This window comes from Nicotiana attenuata, unplaced genomic scaffold (assembly GCF_001879085.1).
Source record: "Nicotiana attenuata strain UT unplaced genomic scaffold, NIATTr2, whole genome shotgun sequence".
Classification (NCBI taxonomy): Eukaryota; Viridiplantae; Streptophyta; class Magnoliopsida; order Solanales; family Solanaceae; genus Nicotiana; species Nicotiana attenuata.
In genome coordinates, this window is record NW_017670267.1 from 986,046 (window position 1) to 1,008,624 (window position 22,579).

The 22,579-nt window shown below is 35.4% G+C and overlaps 2 protein-coding genes across 3 annotated transcripts; both read right to left on the minus strand.

Annotated features, from left to right (window-relative positions):
* Positions 1 to 761: 761 nt before the first annotated feature.
* Positions 762 to 7,425, minus strand: LOC109236990 (pheophorbide a oxygenase, chloroplastic). 2 transcript variants are annotated; one of them, XM_019403231.1, is made up of 7 exons: positions 6,724 to 7,419; positions 6,072 to 6,307; positions 5,706 to 5,832; positions 3,310 to 3,446; positions 2,724 to 2,883; positions 1,343 to 1,621; positions 762 to 1,179 (listed from the first exon to the last, which is right to left on the minus strand). In XM_019403231.1, the coding sequence occupies exons 1-7, from the start codon at positions 7,132 to 7,134 to the stop codon at positions 925 to 927; spliced, it is 1,605 nt and encodes a 534-aa protein (XP_019258776.1). In that variant the 5' UTR covers positions 7,135 to 7,419; the 3' UTR covers positions 762 to 924. The 2 variants fall into 2 exon arrangements, with proteins under 2 accessions (XP_019258776.1, XP_019258777.1); XM_019403232.1 differs by having other exon boundaries at positions 1,112 to 1,202; positions 6,724 to 7,425.
* Positions 7,426 to 7,810: 385 nt separating this feature from the next.
* On the minus strand, positions 7,811 to 13,484 carry LOC109236992. The gene is made up of 3 exons (XM_019403233.1): positions 13,322 to 13,484; positions 8,548 to 8,668; positions 7,811 to 8,460 (listed from the first exon to the last, which is right to left on the minus strand). The coding sequence occupies exons 2-3, from the start codon at positions 8,628 to 8,630 to the stop codon at positions 8,325 to 8,327; spliced, it is 219 nt and encodes a 72-aa protein (XP_019258778.1). The 5' UTR covers positions 8,631 to 8,668; positions 13,322 to 13,484; the 3' UTR covers positions 7,811 to 8,324.
* Between the last annotated feature and the right edge of the window lie 9,095 nt (positions 13,485 to 22,579).

Below are 22,579 nucleotides of genomic sequence, written 5' to 3' on the forward strand. Positions count from 1 at the left end.
CTTTTTGTGATTCTTTCCCTTTTACAGTAATGGAAGAAAGAAGTTGTGATAAGAACAAATTCATTTACTTTGTTTTGATTGGTTTATTTGAATCCATGACCTATCAGATTGAACCACTGATAAAATTATATTTGATTGACTGGAATATGTCATTTGTACATTTGACACATTCTTATTGACCTTTTGATTAAACTTAGCATACCACATCATTTAGTATGAGATAGTTTCATTGGCTCCTTTAATTGATTTGGCACGTCAAGTACGTCACTTGACACGTGACACAAATTTGGGCATCAATGATAAAGGATAAATTACGTTAAACATCCCTACAAAATCACTTAAATTCAAATTGAGTTGTTTAACCCACAATATTCAACTGAACTAATATGTATTAAATTATAGTCCGAATTCTTTTATGAATTTAAATTAAATAAAATCTAAATGTTTCGAGCGTCATTTCTTATATTTTAAGTTTTAAATTAAACAATTAAACAATCGCATAATTTAACATGATATTAAAATATAAAACACGTGTTTGGTTTACACTAGACAAATTTGCACAAACTTTTATTTTCAATTTTGACTTTGACTTTCTTAAAGACTTTGGGAGAAGGGTTGTTGAGATTGACATCTTTGTCATCTTGGTGTTTATCCCAGGATAGCCCTTATTCCTTCAACCAAAACTACCCCTTAGACTTTGATCTAGACAATAGATATGTTTTTGATTAAAGTAGGGGAGACTACCATATACAGGTTTGTGATTAAGAAGAATGAGCAAAACTTTCTTTTATACATCTCTACAAATCTCAGTCATATATACATGTATACGAATGATATACTCTGCAGTATACAATTTTTATCTGCAGCTAAGAGTAGAAAGAACAAGCTTAGAGGTGTTGAGTTGGCAAGACCCTCTTATCACTTTTAATCAATTTCTGCATGTACATAATCAACAAAGACAAAATTCTTCTGCAGTTCATGGAGGAGGTATGCCAATCCGGCACTTAAAACTGCAGATGAAGCCAAGATAACACGTAGCTTGATATCAGCAGGAATGCCTGCAGTTGCACAGAACACCACTACTGCGCCAATCAGAATCTTTTGCAATCTCTCGAATGTGTAGTAAGCGTTTCTGCAAGATGAACACTTGAGTGTATGTTGCTCGAATCTGTCCATCATCTGTAATATAACGATATGAAGAACTGAAAAAGTAACCCATATATTACAAGGGCGAAGATATGAAGAGAGGTCTCGAGAAGGAAATGGACAAGAAAATATTCAAAGAGCAAACTGATTCTTTCTAGCGAAAATTCAGTTGGTTTTGGAGTTCAAGAATCCATACCTGGCGTTTGGATAAGATGGTAGATGGCAATGGTTGTTGGTCTACATTACCAAACCATTCAGGTTGACTATTACCATGCCGTCTAAGCCAATTTCTAAATGCCAAAACGAAACGATCAGCTTGAGTGGGTGTAAATGTGAGTTTCGTGTACTCCTTGTTGACATCAGTAGAATTCTCCTTTGACTTTGCAAGAAAAATCTTTTCTTGACCTTGAAGAACAATCATATCCCCATCATACACCTTATTTGAAGTCCAGTGCTCTTGCCATCTCGGGAAAACCTGTTGTCAGCACATCATGGAAAAATCCCAGTTATTATGATTAAATATTGCCACTGAACTCTGAACAATAAAATCGTCAATGCTACAGCTATAAATCTACATTGAAATCCAAAAGATAAGAATATCACGTTATTACACAATATTTTTGGAAGGCTTCAGAAACAGCCACAGCATCAACTTGGGCCGAAGCACTAAGTAGTTTACAGTCCCTGCTTTTATGTGACCTTAACATCACAACTATAGTTGCAAGATACCCAAAGAAAGTGTAGATCATTCTGTTCCAACTCATGCAGTTTTCCCACCATGAACATGAGCTTCTATGTGATTCATTCGCTGTTTCTCTTAGAGAAAGCATCAGCAAGCAAGTCGAGCATTAGAAGGCTTATGTCGACTAGTCACTTGAAAAAACACATGATCCACTTTCCACTATTTCTAACTTCACAAATAAAAGCAGGACTTGTACCCTGGTACAAGAAGTGATAAGACATGATCTAATTGCGTCTTTTCCCATCTGTTCTTTTTTTTTTTTTAAAAATCTTTTTGATAAGGTATTGTTTCATTTACTTTACTAAGTTAGTAGGTCATACTCTTTTTACAAGAAAACCATCTAAATACTCAAAATCAAATTTTAGATCAGTCTTATTCTAGTTATTCTCCATATGGTGCATTTGCTAGCATAGTGGATCCAAAACATACGTTCCCACCTTAAAGCCAATGACATAAAGCTTATTGTTTTGATAGGTTTTTGAGGTTATCACTGAGTTGGTAGTACAGAAACTTTGCGAATCACATGGAAAATGAGACACAAGTTGTACTAGTCTCCGCAGCAGCTTGAATTCCCAAATTGTGAGATAAGAAATCCATGGACCAATTGATAGTATTTTGATCTATACAGAATTTTTTTCTAAGAAAATATGGAGCTAGTATATCACCAATATGTTTTGGTTTTGGGGTTTGTTATTAAAGTAAATATTTAACCACCTCAACCATGCGCAAAGAGTGAATTGTTTCAGAAAATATAGGAACACCTTTTCATTTGTTCCCAAGGGCATATACAAGAGTAGAATCTTCTGATATAATTGTAAAATTGAAGCATTATTACCTGCCACCAAGCAGGCCCGGGCACTGTAAACTGGAAGAAGTTTCGAGCACTGCAAACAATTGATCGGGTCTTTCCTGGTGCCATTGGTACATTAAAGGAACAAATCCATATCACCCACTTCTGATCACCCACGATTGGAAGCTTTGTGTCAATCTCTATTCTGGAAAAAATTCCAATGAAATCTTAGTTATACAGGCATGCAAATAGTTGCAGAACGAAAGCAGCCAACATTTACCTAGAGCAGGTAATTCATACAAAGACATGCACACCAAACACCACAATCATGCACCAGGTTTGGAAAAGCTATGAAACCATGATTTCTATATAAAAAATCTTCACACTAAATGATCAAAAAGATTACTAGTGTTACATAACCTTACAGAACCCATGTCTTAAACGGGACATAATGCTACTGATTAATAACGTCCCAATTTGTTGGCAGATAACAAACTTTGTAAAGCACGAGAAAGGGAAAGACTGATGCAAGCTTATCTACCTAAAGATGATTAATCACAGTTGATAGAATACATGTTTTCTTGCCTTGATAGTCAGGAAAGATGATCTACTTTTGGGGTGATGAACTTACTTATTCATGGAGTAACAAGGTGCGACAAACTTTGCAGTAATTTTTGGTTTATCATTGTTTGCACCTGCAAAACCCCATGGTCCAGATGCCTCCATCTTGAATGGCAAGGGCTTGGCTCTATCTCGCCTTCCAGTAACCTGTAAAATATTGATAAGTAAGCTAAAAGGATTTCTTGTTGGAAACTAAGCAAGCTGCAGCAGTATTAATTGGTTAATTATTAAAGTGATTTAGCCACGGAGTTGAAAGCTCTACTTCAGAGCTACAAAAAGTTATATTTACAGAACAGACAGTAGCTGCTATTTTGGTAGTTTTGAGGAATGAGGACCATATAGTATGCATTAACTGATAAAAGCAGCATGGAAGTCATAAAATGATACGTAACACTCCAGTTTCCAGTGGTACAACTTCCATCAATTGCTCCATAAGTATGGATTTACTTATCTTCGGACAGAAAGTAAGGTATGATTACACCTTAATACCACGCCAGATAACTGGAATAGAAAACCTTCTAGGAGCAATCTTAAATCTGTCGTATATGATCTGTCCAAGACTCCAAGCTGAGAGTCGAGCTTATTGTCTTAGAAGCTCAAAAAATCCACATTCTTCACATGTTAAACAGGTTGATCTGAAGTTTATATGGTGCCCACATACCAAACAACCCATAGCTTATGAGAGCTTACCACACATCACCAGAACACCAAAGTCTATTTTCGTTTTTTGCTGTGAAAGGATAAATCTTAAACTAGAAATTACGGTAGACTTGTGTGCATATTCTTAGTATAAAATTATTTTGATTGGTCATATAAGTAAACGAGAGTAAGGAGAAGTGAAAGATTTAGAGAATTTAGTTTCTGGATAACTCCTGACTTGTTTTCAAAGACAAATTACTGAGTATTGGAATGAATTGAATAACAGAATGGATAGAGGATTCCTATAGCAGACTACAACTAGTTTGGGATTGAGATGTAGTTGTTATTCATCTAATATAAATTTCTAATAATTGAAGTAAAAAAATATCTAGCATTGAAGAGCTAAAAAACAGAGGATAATGGCTTTAAAATAGGAAGTAGAGCATAGTAAAAAGATCAATTTAATGCTATTACCAGTCAAGCTTGTATGTAGGAACTTGAGGGCAATTTTGGTCTTAAGCAATAGAGAACGACCACATTTTTTAAGAGACACCAAGATAGTCAATAAAGTTGACAACTTTATTAGTAGTATAGATAAAAGATGGAGTAAGACTGCGCATTCCTAAAGATATGCAGAGGTGCAGAAGATAAAGGAGTCCTTTTTGAGAAGTAAAAGATTAAGAAGTCTCTTTCCTGTATATCTTATTCATGCTCTTCTTGACCCACTCTTCTCTGATCAATCTGTTTTCATACCTCATTGGCTATGGTAACTAACAAACTTTTCACCAGACAGACCAATCTCTTCATTTAGCATCTCTCCTGAGTTTGCATGATCAATATCCTAACCAGGTTTTCAGAACATCACAATTACTTATTCTTTGTTGCAAGTATAATAGTTGTTTCGACCCAACTAAATACACCACATTCTGTTTTAGAACCAACTTAAGCTCCTTTATTTGAATGTAAAATGTCACATCTAGAAGTTCAATCTACTACAAGCATCAACTCAAGGATCACATAGCACTTCATCAAAAGATTACCCCACTTCCGTGTATTTCACCTATTAGTTTAAATGTATCTCTAAGAGACTCCAATTGATAATTAATTGATATGTTCTTTCTTCAATGTTTAATGAAGCAGACAACTATGGCGATATGGAATGAGTCTCTAAATTTGACAGTGGCAGTATACTTCCTCCTTTTCCTTTATTCTCTACCGAGTAGACGTGGATCACATCCTGTTGCTCTTCTAATTTTGATAGGCGGGCGGAGTCAAGTAATGACTTTTTCCAATAGTTTTACCCTTATATTTACATACTGTATTAAAGAATAAGTGTTCTAATTTTAGAAGCTGAATTTTATTACTCAGATTAAATATTGGGTTATCCAGTAGAAAATGAGTTACAAGTTAAAAGAGTTCACAGATTGAGCTTAGTCTTTGGTCTTTCTTTGAAGGCCTGAATCAAGGTTACTAACAGGTTTGCGCTCAGCTCCTTATCACATATTCATTGAACCCACTTCAGCTTGAGCTTTCTTACTAGTTTAAACAATGTATCATGCTGGTTTAATACTCAAGCTGATCACTGAACTATTGTGCAAGTACTAGAATAAAATTTGATCTAAGCTTGAAAAGGCTGAACTTGAGTAGCTAATACTTGCCTTAGTCAACTTGATATGAATTAGTAAATAAGCAAATAAAACCTTAGGTCCCAAAGTGGAATATCAATTAACTTAGAAGCCAAACCGGAACAAAATGTTGCATGCTTACCTTGTGATGCGCAAAATCGATGTGAGAAGGATCGGAGACATTCTCCATTAGAGTATCATAGCCATAAAACAAATCGCGCTGAATTGTCACAGTTGCAAACTCAGGCTTATCAAAATCTTCAGGCAACCTAAAGAATCCCATTAAAAAACAAATATATTTTAAACAATTCACTTAAGTATAGTCAAGATTACCTATTGCTTATAACATAAATTAACTCGGCATGGTTAGTGAATGATAACTTAATAAAATAATGAGCATATTTTAAGTAAGTCACTATAGTAAAGATAACCTATTAGTATAACCTAACTCCACATGATTACTAAACAATAGTTTAATAAACAAATTTATGGGGAGTGAGAAACTTACATAGGGGGCTTAGTCGCCTTAGCTCTCTCCCAAGCATTCTCATCAGGCCAAACAAAGAGTAGTCCTTGAGAAACCATAGTAGGAAATCTAGTAGCACATGCCCTTGGAGATTGAACAGCTTTAGCTTCAGGTCCTTCAGATGCAGCCTGAGGTATCCTTGTACAAGATCCACATCCATTAAATGACCATCCATGATATGAACACTGCAAATCCCCATTTTCATCTATTCTCCCTTCCTACAAACAAACAAAAAACACACCCATATTTCAAAATCTTGAAAAAAGTTTCATTATTTAAGCAAAACAAAACACCCATATTTCAAAATGTTGAAAAAGATTCAATTTTTGGGTCAATAGGAATATAGGATAAAACACCCATATTTCGAAATCTTGAAAAAGATTCAATTTTTAAGCAAAATTGCTAGAAATTGAGAAGTGGGTCAATAGGATAAAATACCCATATTTCAAAATATTGAAAAAGTTTCATTTTTTAAGCAAAACAAAACACCCACATGTCAAAATGTTCAAAAAGATACAATTTTTGAAGCAAAATTGAGAAAGTGGGTCGATAGGATAAAACACCCACATGTCAAAATGTTGAAAAAGATTCAATTTTTTAAGCAAAATTGAGAAGTGGGGTTAATTGGATTTACAGATAAAGGAGCAAGGCGATGAGGGCATTTGTCATCAAAAGCAACCCAGTGAGAGTTAGATTTATCAAACCAGAGAACTATGTCTCTGTTGAGGAGCTGAAATGGGGTAGGTAAATTAGGGTCAAGATCTTCAACTAGAGAAACTGGGTACCAATGATCTCTCCAAGAGAATTTTGAGGATGAATCTTGTTCATCATCTTGTGTATTTACTTCATCAATATCACTAGTGGCGTTAGCTGAAGGTGTTGTTGGGGGTGCAGCTACTCTAAGAGGAAATGAAATTGGCCTTCTTTTTCTTCTTTTACTTTGATAAGAAGTTTGGGTTGTAATAGGGAGAGAAGAATGAAAGGAAGAAAAAGTTGAAAGAATTTGAGGAGTTGGGGGTGGGGAGTATAATAGAGAAGAAGCCATTGGGTTAATGTGATGAAATTGAGTAGTGAGTTTTTTTTTTTTTTATGTGAGGGTACTAATATTATATTCAATGGTATAAAGAAGAAAAAGAAGAAGGGTTTGCGTGCAAGATATGAACAAAGTGTTGAATTGAGTTTGGTTGTTTTTTGGTGAGTTTTCTGGAAGTATCTTAGTGAGAAGAGGACAGAAAGAAAATGAAAGGTGAAAGTGTAGAGGAGATGAATGGAATGGTTAACTGTCAACGACTCAACGCTCAAGGTTTGAAGACTGATCTACGTACATGATCACGTCGATTGGTGTTTTTAATGGTCACGATACATCAATTTTCTTCTTTTCAACTTTCACTTGTTGATGCGCTTCTCACCCGTTTCCATTTTTCGGTTGTGTTGGAGCATTCTCTGCTGTCAAAGGCATGTTATCTTGCAAGTTGTAACCATAAATATTTGATTTGCAATCGCAGTAAGACATTTTCTTATTTAACAAGATCGTTAAAGAATGTGAACAAAAAACTAGTAGGAGTAATACGTTTTGGAGTAATGAAAAGAAGAAAACTCACAAGTGTGAGGCAAATTAAACCAAGATTGTAATTCCCGATACATAAGTATCATTGGCGATTCTCCTTTGCAAACATCAAGTGGCCAAATGAAAATAGAAAATTATTCATAATACCGGATCAGAAGTTAATTTTTTGGAGCTGATATATAATTTCTAAGGCATGTTTGAAATGAAGAGTACAAATGCATTATATATGGTTAGACAGTTCAAAGGCATTTTTCTGTTGTTCCCGCAAGCTGCATTTTACAGAAAGCTGTTTCTGAACGAAATATTCACTGAACAGGCAACGACACAACTATATGTGTGAAAGGATATTATGAACGAGTCCCTCTTTCCCTAAAAGAACATCATTCTTTTTATAATAGTGGTGTCCAGGCCAGCTAGGGCGCTCCTCGACTATCCCAAAAAGATTCATTCTCAACATGCTAATGTCCTTCATCAATCCAGGCTGATTAAGAGGTAATATCGACATTGCAGTAGGTTCTCTCCAGAAGACCAGAACATAATGAGAGTAACGCAGATTCAACAGACGGTCATTATTTATCTCCTTTCACTAAATACAGAACATGGAAACAGAGAGAAAAAATCTTATCAACTTCAATTGCTAGCATACTAAATTCTAATTAAGCAAGATGTTATTTCTTAGAGTAAGTTTGATGATCAGGTCCAATATCACGCGATCCAGTGTTGATGTAAGGCCCACGAAAAGTCGCCTGGGGTGGTAATGGCTTTGATGAATCAATAACTGGAGTTGCCCTTGATGATCTTGACCTGAATTGAAACCATGATAACTTTCAATCAAGCAATACTTTGAGAGATTGCCTCTTTATTTGTAACTAGCAACAAAGTTTTACTTACGCCATGTAAAATGGAAAGGACAAGCCAGCAGCTGCAAAAGCTACCAAGCCTGTTGCAACAATGACATTGCGCTTGCGAGACATCAAGTGAGATAAAGCGGGATGTTTAAGGATCTGAATAACTGCGAGATAAAAAAGATGAGGAATAAGCGAGAGCCAAAATAATCTTCCAGGAAATAAAAACCATTAAAGTTCAGTTACAAGTTACAACTCCTATAAAAAAATCACAATGCAGCATCTTATTAGATTCTTCCTCAAAGCAAGTACATAACTTTGAGGCAAAAGACTATTTTCCATAGAATTAAAAGAATTCATGTCTATACGAAACAGTTCAAAGGTCGCTCGACCAATATGCACACAGATTAAGAGAATATAGATGGCATGAATAATAGGATTACGTCCAGACACACCTGCAACATATCATGCTTCTATACATAATAGTTCAAAGGTCACTCAAACAATATTCACACAGGTAAGAGATACTTGTTAGACCCTTCACAAAGTTGATCGGCAAATGGCGCGGCAGTGGCGAGGATTTGGCATGATGGCCTTACCATTGGCTTATGTGCGGGGGAAATCAACATGCAAGACAATGCGGGCGTTGTCAATGGCAACAAACTGTTGCAAGGCTAAGTGTGACGGACTACACCACTATTGGAAGGCTAAGGTGTGACGGACTACACTAAAGCACGAGTGGGCTGTGTGCAAGAAAAGGCCAAGGTCTTGAAGGAACAAGGCGGGCTGGACGAAAACTTGACAAGGCAAAGCGGGAAAGACCTAGGCGCTAAGACAAAGCGGCTTAGTGTCAAGGCAGTGGCATTGGCAACACGGTGTTGCCTTGGCTTAGGTGAGCGGGCTGGCACCTAAGGAATTTGTGGGCAAACGACTTAGCAAGTGAAATGGCATCATGGCTTGGTGACTTTATGCTACTATCAGCTTGGCATTGGCAAAGGGCAGACTTGATCAAGTAGGGGCGACTTGACATGAACAAGCGGCTGTGGCAGCGGGCGTGCATGCGGCTAAGTCATGGGCGACAAGCTGTGGCTATGGCATTGGGGCGGAGCAGTGTCAAAGGGCAAGGCTGGGCGCAATGCCAGCCTTAGGCGTACAGCAGCTGGCCAGAAACACGCACATGGAGCGGTTATCAAGTGTGTTGTGCACATGTTGTGCAGTTGGTCGGTTACAACTGCCTTGTCCAAAGAGTGGTTGATAATAGGGCTAAGTGTATGCACGTTTTTAGGCATGTTAGATCATAACATGCACGTTTTTTATCATGGGTGATCATGGCCTATCAGTTGGGGGTGTCAACTTAAATAGGAAAAACTGAAATGGGCTGACTACACTATAAATATGTGTCTTAACAGCCCCAAAAACGTCGAAGTACCCAGGGAGGGAAAATAGGCAAGATGTAGGGATAGGGTTGTCTATATCAAGGCTTGAGCATGGCAAATTATGTGCCATTGCCTTGCCAAAATCAGTGAGCAGCACGAAATGTCTTAGGCAGGGGCTTTTATAAGGCAGATTGTGCAAGAGTCGGCAATTTTGTGAGTTGGTGTCTGCCAAGGGTGGCAGCACCTTGCCAAACTCGAGATTTTCCTTTGTAATTCATTTATTATAAAAGGTTGGGAAAGGGTTCCGTAATTCTGCTTGTGCCTTTACTTATTTTATGTTGCCTTGAAATTATTCTAAGTGCTGAACCCCGAAAACGAAAGAAATAGGGTGAAGGCTGAGTCAAGTTGGGACTTGACTACCGCACAACGGGCAGGTTTTCGGCAGACAGAAAATGCCCCTGTGACAACACTCAAGGTGGCATGAATGATAAGATTATGTTCAGCAACACCTGCAGCATCTCATGCTGCTAAGTGATGCAAGGGATTGTACTATTAATGGCAATAATGATTTTATTCCATAAACCGTTGGATTGTAATTAATTGACTATGATATTCAAAATCCTAATCAATTTATCGAATTCAAGTTTTACAGCTCGGAAGGACGATTCCAAATGCCATATCTACCGCTGATATCAGAAGATAAGACAGAAAAATCCTTGGGTTGTACTCTTTTTCACCTACAATTATGGGTACACACAGTAAAAGAAATAATGCTTTGACAAAGAAACGATTAGTAGATAACGTCTACATAATTTTCTCTATGTTATATTTTGTGATTTATCGTACAAAATCAGAACACTGCCTTAAGAGTGCTGATTACAATTCTTTCATCAGTTTCACATCAATATTCATGCATTGAACCTTAATCTAGTACTGCATACTATAAATAGATTTTAAATCAAAGTGTTTACGATAAGATTTATGGTGACTGATTGCGATGAAAACATGTTACAGATCAGACAATTCAGACAATCAGCTGGATAACAATTCACTAATAACTTGAGTTACCTAATATCACCCCTCAAGCAAAGGTGACTATCAGCTATTCTCTATATTGTCCTCACTGAAAGGTCAAGTTATGCCAAGTTCATGATAATTTGATGGGATGCTACTCATTTGACAGGACATCATTGGTGGTCTGGGAGACCTTGGGCTGAATGGCATGAATGGTCACAGAGAATGGGCTGCTTCAGAATATATTCCCATGGGATATTTGGTATCGAGGAAGAACTGTGGCAAGAGTTTTTCAATGACTCACCAGAAATTTTGTTTCTTTACATCTCTTATACTATGCTTTGAGAACTCACTACCTTAAACTGAGACAATTACAGGTTTTATAGCCATATTGAATACTCCCATCTATTTTCACAGAAGTACAGACAATTAATACAGAGCGAATACCATAACACTCCCGAAATTCCATTAGCCTTTAAGCTAAATTTTAAATAGTACAAGAAAAAGCTTGAACTATTCATTACGACGCCTGATTAATAAATTTTAGTTGCTTCATACATCTTATACAATGTGCTTACTACTGATGTATTCAACAAGCAAATTTATACTATGGAAGCGTTTTTCATCCAAGGGAAATTCCACTGCTGCAGATCTGTAATAGTACTGGAACAAAATGCGGGCAAGATCTAGAGAGGACCTGCGGATCTCCAAATTGGTGGGTGACATGAAAACTAACTTTCACGATATTGACAAAACTTCACCTGACTACTGGTTGAAGTCAACAGAAAGACCTCTGGAAATGCGTTCATTCATGAGTTTAGTAGCTTAAAAGATAATACAAAGAAAACAGAGCAGAGAAGAAGAGCTCAAAAAATCCTGTATCCAATTAAGAAAGTGAAGCAATTCTCATGAATCAGCATATTTTCCGAAAGAACCGGCACATGAACGAAGTGCAATTGACCTTGCTATTGGTTGAGAATGGCATCGCAATCGTTTCATTTACAAATAATAGACCTCGAATAGGTGTGAGAGGTTGGACATTGTGGTCTGGGGAGAGGTAGAGGAAGGCCAGAGAAGAAGAGGCGAGAGGTGATTAGGCAGGACATGGCGCATTTTGAGCTGACTGAGAAGATGACCCTTGATAGGAGGTTGTAGAGGTCGAGGATTAGAGTAAAAGATTAGTAGTAGTAGAGCGTACTTTCCTTCCATTACGGTAGCTGTAGTATTACTCTTGTTTTGTCTTTTTCTTGGATTTCTAGTATTATCTGGTATTGCTTATGCTTCGGTTAGTTACTATCTCGCTGTTGCTACTATTTCTTTTCCTATGACTCTCTACTATTTTTATATGTTTGATTTGCCTTACTGTTGTGACTGTGCTTGCCTGAGCTAAAGGTCTTTTGGAAACAGCCTTTCTACTTGCACAAGGTACACACTAACCTCCCCAAACCCTACATGTGGGAATATACTGGGTATGTTGTTGTTGATAATAGACCTCAAATGATAATTATGCTCAGAGAAGGAATGCAATAATGAAAAGGCCTTTTGATGAGAAAGAGGTGGAGAACACAATAAAGAATTGTTCTGGAGATAACACCCCTTGACCGAATGGCCTTTCTTTTATAGCTGTTGGGAAGTAAAAGAAAAAGGATTTTATGGGTTGCATCGCTCAATTTTATCAGATTTGCACATTTGAGAATACCTTTTTTCTAGTCTCCTTCATTCTACAAAATACAGCAGCATAAAGTTGGTTGGTTAACAAAAGAAATATCTTCAGCATACAGTACAAGTTTGTGGGCAGGGACTATGAAACTTAAAATTTAATTTCGAATTGCTGATCAAAAAGGGGAGTAGATTACTCGTTTGGCTTGATCATGATGTAGAGACAATATCCTGAAAGCTATGTTGCTTGGACTCCCCAAAAATATTGGTGAGTGCGTGTTGGATCCTCCAAAAGTAGTGCATTTTTGAAGGATCCGACAGGACCGACACAGGTGCGGCGGCATTTTGGAGAGTCCGCATGTCATTACATGAAAGATAACTTTCACAGGTCAAAGACTACTATGAGTACTCAATTACATATTCTATTTAATGGATTTCCTAACACAAATACAATCTACGCAAAAGTTACTGGAAGGTTAAAATTTCCCCAAAATACTGAACCTTCCAACAACATCAAAATATATTTTAGTTACTCTTAAAACAAGAAGAAATTATTATTTGTTCATTTCGAACCTCATGGATATTCAAAAGCTAATGTAGTATCAAACTGAAAATTTTACAGAATTAAAACCTAAAAACCTTTATTTTATTCTGCATTTAACTCTAAGAATTCAAATGACAAATCAAAGAGTCAATACAACCTAGTGAAGTTACAAAAAGCAAAACCCAGAATTTTAGGAGAGTAAATTAAACGAAAAATTAAAACTTTACCAGGAAAAATGTATGGAACTGAAGCTTTTCTGCTTCGATGGTCTCTTCTCTATTGAGCAGCACCCGACCCGCTTGATGATTTAGGTGTTATTTGCTTGCTAATTGGACCACAATTTTTTTCCCTTGTTCTTTTAGCTATTTTTCCAATTTTATTCCACAAAACAGTAATCTTCTAGCAAAAGGAGAAAAAGTAAAATGAACCGACTGAAATAGTAATCAATTACTAATGATAATGAATAATGCATGAATTGGTATGCAAGAATTATTTAATATTTAGTTTGATATATTATAAATTGTATATAATATTTAATTTGATGTATTACAAATTGCATAATATTTAGTTTGATATATTATAAACTAGTATACAATGCATAATTTAAAATTTTAAATATGTTATAAATACAATTATATTTACGGTGAATGTCTATATTTAGAGAGGTCCCTCTCCCTATAAATAGAGGGTTCTATTCCATTGTAATTCATCCCGAATCAATAAGAATTCTCTCTCCCTACTTTTCTCTGCAATATTATTCTTCTTCTTTTATTGTTTCATAACACGTTATCAGCACGAGACTCTAACCAATTGAGTAGAAGCTTTGGGATTGAGCATAATGATTGTCAATTATTCCATGAACTTCCTTCATGATTAAATTCTGGATTTAAGGTAAGTATTTTAACGTATTTTTCTCTTTTATTCTATACTTTGATTTTATATACAAGCAAAGACAACAAAGTTTGATTATAACTCTAATGGAGTTTGTAAGAAATTATAACCACCTAAAATGGTAAAAGTTTCTATGTCTTGCCATGATCAAATTCATATATGATTATGGGCACAAAAAGTGGAAATCCGCCCCATTGAATTTGCTCCATTCTCATTCCCTTAAGAGAATGTGATAGCAGTATGTGATAAGTTTGAAAGAAGACAAAATTATCACTATGAATGTATCAATGGATGTGGACGTGGCAATAGACGAAATTATAATCGTCATCATTGTGATAATGAGAATAATAAGGATTCTCAAAATAATCCCCCACTTGTGAAAATATTTGTCATTGATTTGACATGAGATTTTATAAAGCACATATAGATGATTATGGTCTATTCATGATGTGAATGTGACAACATCTGATTTAAGAATACATATTCATTTTTGGAAGAATATGAGCGTGCTAGTGGTATATACCACACTCACCTCTAGAAGGAGGTTTGAGATGATATAAGAAAATAATATCATTATTATGGCATGAATGGTCATTGGTCACGTACCTATTGTACGCCAAAATATTTTGGCATTGTGATTATTAAAAGTCAACGGTAATGCAAGAAACAGATCTTGCATATAATTTTGACCATAACCATAATGGTATAACTTTCTCTTTAAAAGAGATATTCACCATATGGGTGTTGATGAATATGTGGTACTACAAAATTAATTGAGAACTCTGCAAGAGCCAATTATACTATTTTGGAGAAACACAATTAATTACCAATAAGGTATTGTGTTGTAGTAAGTCTCAGAGAAACTTATTCAGTTTCCAAAGTATACGCGAAAGCAGTTGATTATATTGAGACTATAAATAAAGGAAAGATTTAATATCTTCTATTACTACAACTTGTAGCGGGGTAATATGTATGTGAAAAGCTACCCGCTTTATTCTCCAATTTGTACTACATAAATAAAAGAATACCACAATGAAGTGATATTTATTGATATAAAAACCCATATCATAATAAACTTGGAGTTTATTCATAATTGCACACATCATGGTGTAAACGTGAAGTTTATCAATATTGATAATTTATTCAGTTGGCATAATTGGTTTACCCATATCAATTTAAGTATAATGTGCAAAAATAAAAGAGAATTCACATGGGTAAATATTAAAGAACTAGAAAGTTCTTTACGAATTCTCTTATGTTGCCTGTTCTCATTAATTAATATACCAACTAAAATTGGGATTGAATCCCATGAATGCTGGAAATATCAAAGGTGAATGTGGGCACATTCACCTGCCATGTATACCACATAAGATGCATCTATGAGATGGTTACATGTGCAATTATTAATAACCCGCAACATGGTATTTTGCGAGGTAACTTGCTCAATAATTTAATTTCGAGCATAATTTCCAGATTTTTTATTCAAGAAGTTCATCTTGATAAGTTGGTTTACATCACAGTTGGTTTAGCAAAATGATTTATTGAGTGCCTCTACTTAATAGCTAAACAATTGCTTATGAGAACAAAGTTATATATATATCAGTTTGATATACGTTATATACCAAAGTATATTACATTCTCCCCTCACAAGTGGTTCATGATCAGGAACCAAATAATTCCATCTTATTATTATTGATGTGCGGTGTATATTTTGATTAACACCATAACGCACAAAGGTGGATTCTCAAAGTTGAGGTAACAATTTTCTAACATGAGGGGGAGACATGATAAAAGTTGAGAAAAAGTTACGTGGAATGAATTATCATTTGTACATCTAGATCCTCGAATAAAATAATATGAACTTGAAGTTCATAAAAGGATAATTCATGTGCAATTTATTGCAAAGCATGCCAGACGCATTTGCTGACCCAAAGAAAGTAACTATATTCTCATTGCAAATGCTCCTATTAATATAAGTCCTAGAAGGACAAAGTCTATGTTAAGCTTAAAGCGTATAGACAATCGGTTTCAAATAAACTTCTTGATAAAGAAGATGAGCAAATGATCAAAATGATCATAATAAAGGAGGCAAGTGATCTAAAAGATCACATGACATAACACTTCATAAAATCTCATGAGAGATTCAGGTACCTGAATATATGAATGAAGAGATCTCTACGTTATGTCTTTATGAAAAATAAGGAGGTTTGAACCGATATAAAATATTTGTCGACGACATCTATCATAGCGCTAAGATAGATGAGGATCTTAAGTCTATCGAATATAGACACAAAAATATTGGCCAAATGGAAGAGCCACAATTCAAGTATAATTTGAATTCATATGAAAGACATGTAGTTTTGAACATGTAGTTCAAATACTTGAAAGTATAAAGCCAATGATATGTGCAATCAGTTTTCGATATCTTATTTGTCTAGCATGACATGAAACCTTGATATGCATCTAATTAAAGTCTATTATATGACTTATATGGCTTAACTTATGAGACCCTTGAAAGATTTAAATTGCTTGAAACATATACAATTCTTGATCTTGAAGTACCACATCCTCATTGCAATTTGTGCATATATGTATCTTGCTATAACTATAAGCATGATAATGTGATAGCGAGAATACCTCCATAGAGATATTGAAGAGCCATTCTACGATATTTATGAAGACATTATATCTCTATCAAGAATGATGATTTCAAGGTGCAATATATTCATTCAAGTTAATATGGCCGATTTGTTCATCAAATCTCTACCAAAGATCTTTTGAAGATGGTGCACAAGATTGGAATGCAAATGCCCAAGGATGTGAATTGATGCTCTCATCAGGGGGAGTTAATACGCATTGTACTCTTTTTCCCTTACAAGGTTTTGTCCCACTGGGTTTTCCTTGCAAGGTTTTTAACGAGGCAACCAAAAGGCGTATTGTTAGATATGTGTACTCTTTTTCCTTCTCTAGAATTTTTTTCCCATTGGGTTTTATTTTAGTTAAGGTTTTAACGAGGCACATTATCTGTTGAATAGACATTCAAGGGGGAGTGTTATAAATACAATTATATTTATGGTGAATGTCTATATTTAGAGAGATTCTAGGGTTCATTGCTTGGTGGCTAAGCCACCTTCTCCCTATAAATAGAGGGTTCTATTCCATTGTAATTCATCCCAAATCAATAAGAGTTCTCTCTCCCTACTTTTCTCTGCAATACTATTTTTCTTCTTTTATTGTTTCATAACAAAATAAAATAAAAAAATTCATTCGATCTTTCTAACTACCAAATTAAGTTTTTCTACTTACACTAGTAACGGGTAGGCCCGTGCTGAGCTCGGGCCCGAGCTCAATTGTTTAAGATTGTAATTATTATTTATTATATTTCTAATCAGAACACAACAAGAATATATTAATATCCTTTTAAAATGTTGAATAATAAAATATTAATATCCTTGTAAAATGGTGAATAATTTTTTCTGAATCTGTATCTTTTTTTCCCTTAAAAAAGAGAATAGATGTTTATTTAGGAGCTCAACCTTTCAGCCAGTCGTGTCAGGCTCAATAAAGTTCATATGGTCAGCTAATTCAAAAGAATATCGTAAAAGCGTCATTGAAAGAGAAAATCAATAGAAACTACACTTTGAATTGGTAACAGTTAGAGAAAACATCAACTCAAAGGACCCCTCTTAGATAAAAATAATAACGGATACATATTACTTTAAAAAAAAAACAACGAATCTATCTTATGGTGTCACAAGTTATAAATATAAATACACATGACCCCCAACATTAGAGATGCGAATATACTGAAATGACCAATGCTGCTGATACGTTCACTTGTCACATGTTTTTTCTTAACATGAACAAGAAATTGTGTCCGAAAATTAATTTGTTATATTCCCTTTTGCATCAAGAAGCTTACACTAAATAATCCAGTTAGTATCAAGCGATGACTTTTATCAGTACTACCCCTGTACTCCCTTTTGCATCAAGAAGCTTACCCTACTTTATAACGTCCGTTGGCAGCCAAATTCACGGCTGGCCACTAATAACACATGTATTTACTTTTAAGCCACCGTTTAAAATGTCTTTAGTCTTTAGCTACTGCTTTAATAAACTTTAACTGTCCGGACGAAAATACCCTTCTGCTCATGTCCTTAACTTTTGTATTTAACTTCAGGACTTCAGGACTACATGTCCTTAACTTTTGAACTTGGAACTGTAAGTATATCATGCCAAACTTCTTTGGAAAGTTTATAGTTCATATATATGCTTTATGATTTTATTAACAAGCATTTATTTTAGTATTAACTATAGGCAAATGTGACAATCTTCACTTTAAGAATAATAGTTAAAACTTAGGATTAAAAAGAAAAAATATTTTTCTTCTGCTTTTGCAATTTTTGCTTAGAGGAGCTATCATTTTATAACACGTTGAATAGTTTTAGAAGTTGCATAACTTAAGGTTTAACATTAATTTGAATTATAATTTGGCGAAGAAAAGAAAACACACATTTGTTAGTAAAGCAAAATAAAGAAGAGCTGTGTGAGATGGGAAACTCAAGAGGACCAACATGATTACACACACGTCAATCAAAAAAGGCTGTAGAGGACATGGAACGTGTAGAGACCAGTCCCACTGGTTCAGCAAAATTTTACACATGTCTATAACAAAATTAAAATATAGTAACCATGAAATATCATAACTGCCACGTGGCTGTAAGCAATTAGACAGCCTTTAAGCAAACAACTCAAGCAGAGATGTTCACCCTAAGCTCCTCTCGTTTGTGGATTCTAAATAGGTAGTAATAAAGTAATGTCAATTTGCAATTTGATCAATTCAAAATATAAGTATTGTATCTCATATCTTCAACATGACATTTTCTACTATATTAAGCAAAAATAATTGAAAAGTCATTAATAACGAAAAATATTTGAGTAATACTAATAATGTATCTCTCTTAACATTACCTATTCACCGGTGATATAATTTTTTCACAAACACTATCTGACATGACTTTGTATTCAATATGTTATTTCAAGTGAAATAATAATTTTCACTTGCATACCTTGAACTTTTGTTTTTAGTAAAAGTAATCTTGAAGCATAACTTCAACTTTTAAATATTATTTTCTAACTTTTACTTCAAGTATGTTATTTTCAAGTTCAATTAAATATTATCCAAATGCCTGCTAAGATTATATAGAATTCAAAGTAATAAAAAGATTAGTTAGAAAGTCAATATTATTGAAATTAATTTAGTACTACAAAGTCAAATAGGTTTCTCAATTAATTCCCAAAAAGTTAAAGAGGTAAATCCTAATTTATCTTCTAAAATATTTATTGATGGGTAACTTTTTTTTTAAAAAAAAATTGTCATAAGAATAATTGTGGCTTTGACCAAAAAGAAAAGCAAGAGAGTGTTTGGAGTTCAGTATTAATGACACGTTCCGACTTGAAAGTTGAAACGCAGTCATGATTTTTAGTGGGGCCCTAAGGTTCACAATTTTAAGCCACTTGTATATGTGTTTTTGGGAGAAACCAATAAGATGGCACAACCTGGAATAGGACGACCCCAAGCTCCTCTCCTTATTCCCTTCTATAATAGTAGTAAAGTATGATTCCGTAAACTAAAAAACAGAATAAATATTATATTATAATATGTAAAATTACACTCATTTTTATGTTATAATATAAAAATTATATAGGTATACAACTTTTTTTTTTTGGTTTCCCACCCGGTATCCGGTATCCGCATTGGAGCCCGACTATATTCGGATTCGTGCCGCGTAGGGCCCCTTTGGGAGGAAACGCTCCCTACCAAGGATAGGTATACAACTTAAATAACTAACCACATGATACTCCCTGCGTTTCATTTTATATAAAAAAATTGTTCGCTCGTAAAAGAATGAGATATATATCGAAAATATCTTTAATTATAAACTTATCATTTTAATCTGGATAATATACATTTATAATATAAAATCACAAATTCTAAGAATACTTTTATGTGTGTATTTTTATTAAAATTTAAATATGAATTACAATATAATATAAAATTCTATGTAATCTGTTCAGCTAGCACTAGTATTAAGTACATGTAAGGGTGTCAAATGGGCGGGTCAAAATTGATTAAGCAAATAAATGGGCTGGGTCAAGATGGAGAAATTCAAAAATAGCCATATTTACAAGTGGTCGTTCAAAAATAGCCCAGTTTCAAAAGTAATCGAAATCTAGCCACTTTTTATGTAAAGATAAATCTGAGCGAAAACACTGTTCAAAACCCGAAAAATACACCAGTATATTATGCTGGAGTTCCAACATAAGTATACTTGAACTCCAGCATATTATACTGGAGTTCCAGGATAAGTATGCTGGAACTCCAGCATAATATGATGGAGTTCCAGCATAAGTACACTAGAACTCCAGCATAATATACTGGAGTTCCAGCAAAGTATACCGGTCCAGTATAATATGCTGGAAGTTCATACACAAGTGCTCGAATCTCCAGTATATTATGCTGGAACTTTCCGTGTGTTGGAGTTCCAGCATAATATGCTGGAAGTTCATACACAGGTGCACCGAACTCCAGTATATTATGCTGGACCCGTCTCTGTTGCAGCAAATAAGTGGCTATTTTTCATTGACTTGGTAAACGCTAGCTATTTTTGAATGACCAGTCCGAAACTGGCTAGACCGTGCTATTTTTACGTTAAAATTTGTGTATAGCCCAACCAACCCAATTCTTACCAAACTTTAATTAATATGCGTTATTTCTTATGAATTGTATGTTTATATAAATAAGCCTTTTTTTCTTTGTTATGGTCATATAATAACATATCAAATAAAAAAAATTATTTCTAAGATATTTTTGGCTAAGTTACTCATGAATCAAAATCAGCCAAACTTAAATTAGGTTGAGATGGGTTGGTTCAAGAAGATCTGAATTCAATAAAGGGAAACTACCAGCTATGTCCAGTTATAAGTAGCTCATTACAAAAATTGGGCCAATTCATAATTATTACTAATATATTAGCCAAATATTACTGTTTGACCAAGAAGTCTTAAACTTTTTAGTTAAACTAATTAAGTAAAATGAAAATAGGTAAATTACTAGTTAAAATACAATAAGTTCTAGATCCAAGATTGAGGAAAAATGTAACAACCTAGAAATCGCATTTAAAGCTATTCAAGGCCGGAAAGTGGCTTAACGATACCTTGTGAATAAATGAAGGAACGAGGACAAGCAATAAATATGAGAAATGACAATAAATGTAAATAGGAAGAACACTTCACCCATATATCATATGATGTGAAAGATGCTTCCCTCTGACAATGAGATATGGCAGTGGACGAGAATATAAGTGATGTTTTCTTGGATTATGTGTGTGAAAAGGAATAATAATCTATAAAATCAATCACTATGGAAAAGTAAACTTTGTATATTCTCTCAATGGTCAACTTCTTACAATAGTGTTCTCAGATTCAATCTCTCGTGCCCTTTTTCTTCTCTCTCTCTTTCTATTTATAGGGAATATTTTTTAAAAATCCTAAAAAGTACAACAAAGGGAATATCCAGGAGAATATCCATGTCACTAGTTCCAAGACTACACTAACCGCTATTCCTATTCTTCGATATTCGACCTCGACCTTTACGGCTCGTTTGGCGATTGCTCGTTGTTGGCCTTTGGTCGTCCTCGTCTTATCAGCCCGAATCAGAACACAGTCTTTCACTTTACGTTCTTTCCACACCCAACTTCCTCAGCAAGATTTTGACCCATACAGTTAGTCCCTCCACTTGTCGGGGTTGCCTTTTGGTCGGCCCCGATGAGCGGACCTTTTCAGTCGCGGACTTATGAAGAAGTTTTTGGGCATGGTGATCGAGTGGAGGCGCTTGTTGCTAAAGCCATGACGTGTCGTTTTGAGATTCGTGGGCCATGGGGTTGGTACTGGGTGATATCACAACGCATGCATCATCATTGCGCATCTTCCCGATGCTTGCCTCGTTCCTTGAGTCCCTGTCATTTCAATTCTAGGGCCACTGGCGGTTACTTGCATCGATTCGAGCGCCCCTGAGGTTTATAAATAAAGAGGGGGAGATTTCTCAAAGAAACTTTTGAACTCTTTCTAGTTTCTTCAGCCCTGCGTTTGATTCCTTTTCTCCTTCTTGTGTTCTTGCTTCCTGTAACCGCTGCCATTGCCACCCCTTCTTCTTTTTCTGTCTCTTCATATACACATCATAGGAAATGGCTACCGCAACCCCCAACGTAGAGATAGTTTTTGACCCTACTCCATTATCGGTGGCCACGCCTTTCGGTGGCGGAGAATCGGCGGTGGTAGAGGACTAAAGTTTTCCCAATGTGGAGGAGACTATTCCTCGTAACCCTGCTTCCAGGTCTGACTTCTCTAAGGAACCCACGCTTGAACCGCAGTCGGCAAAGTCGGAGATGGAAGCGAAGCACCTTGCCGCCCTTAGGGCCAAGTACGGCATTCTAGCCCATGTTGACCTGGTTCCGGCCGGAGATTACGTGATTCAAGTTCACAGGCCTGGGTATTGCGCGTTTTACGCCTACCCGTTCCATATAGGCTATTCT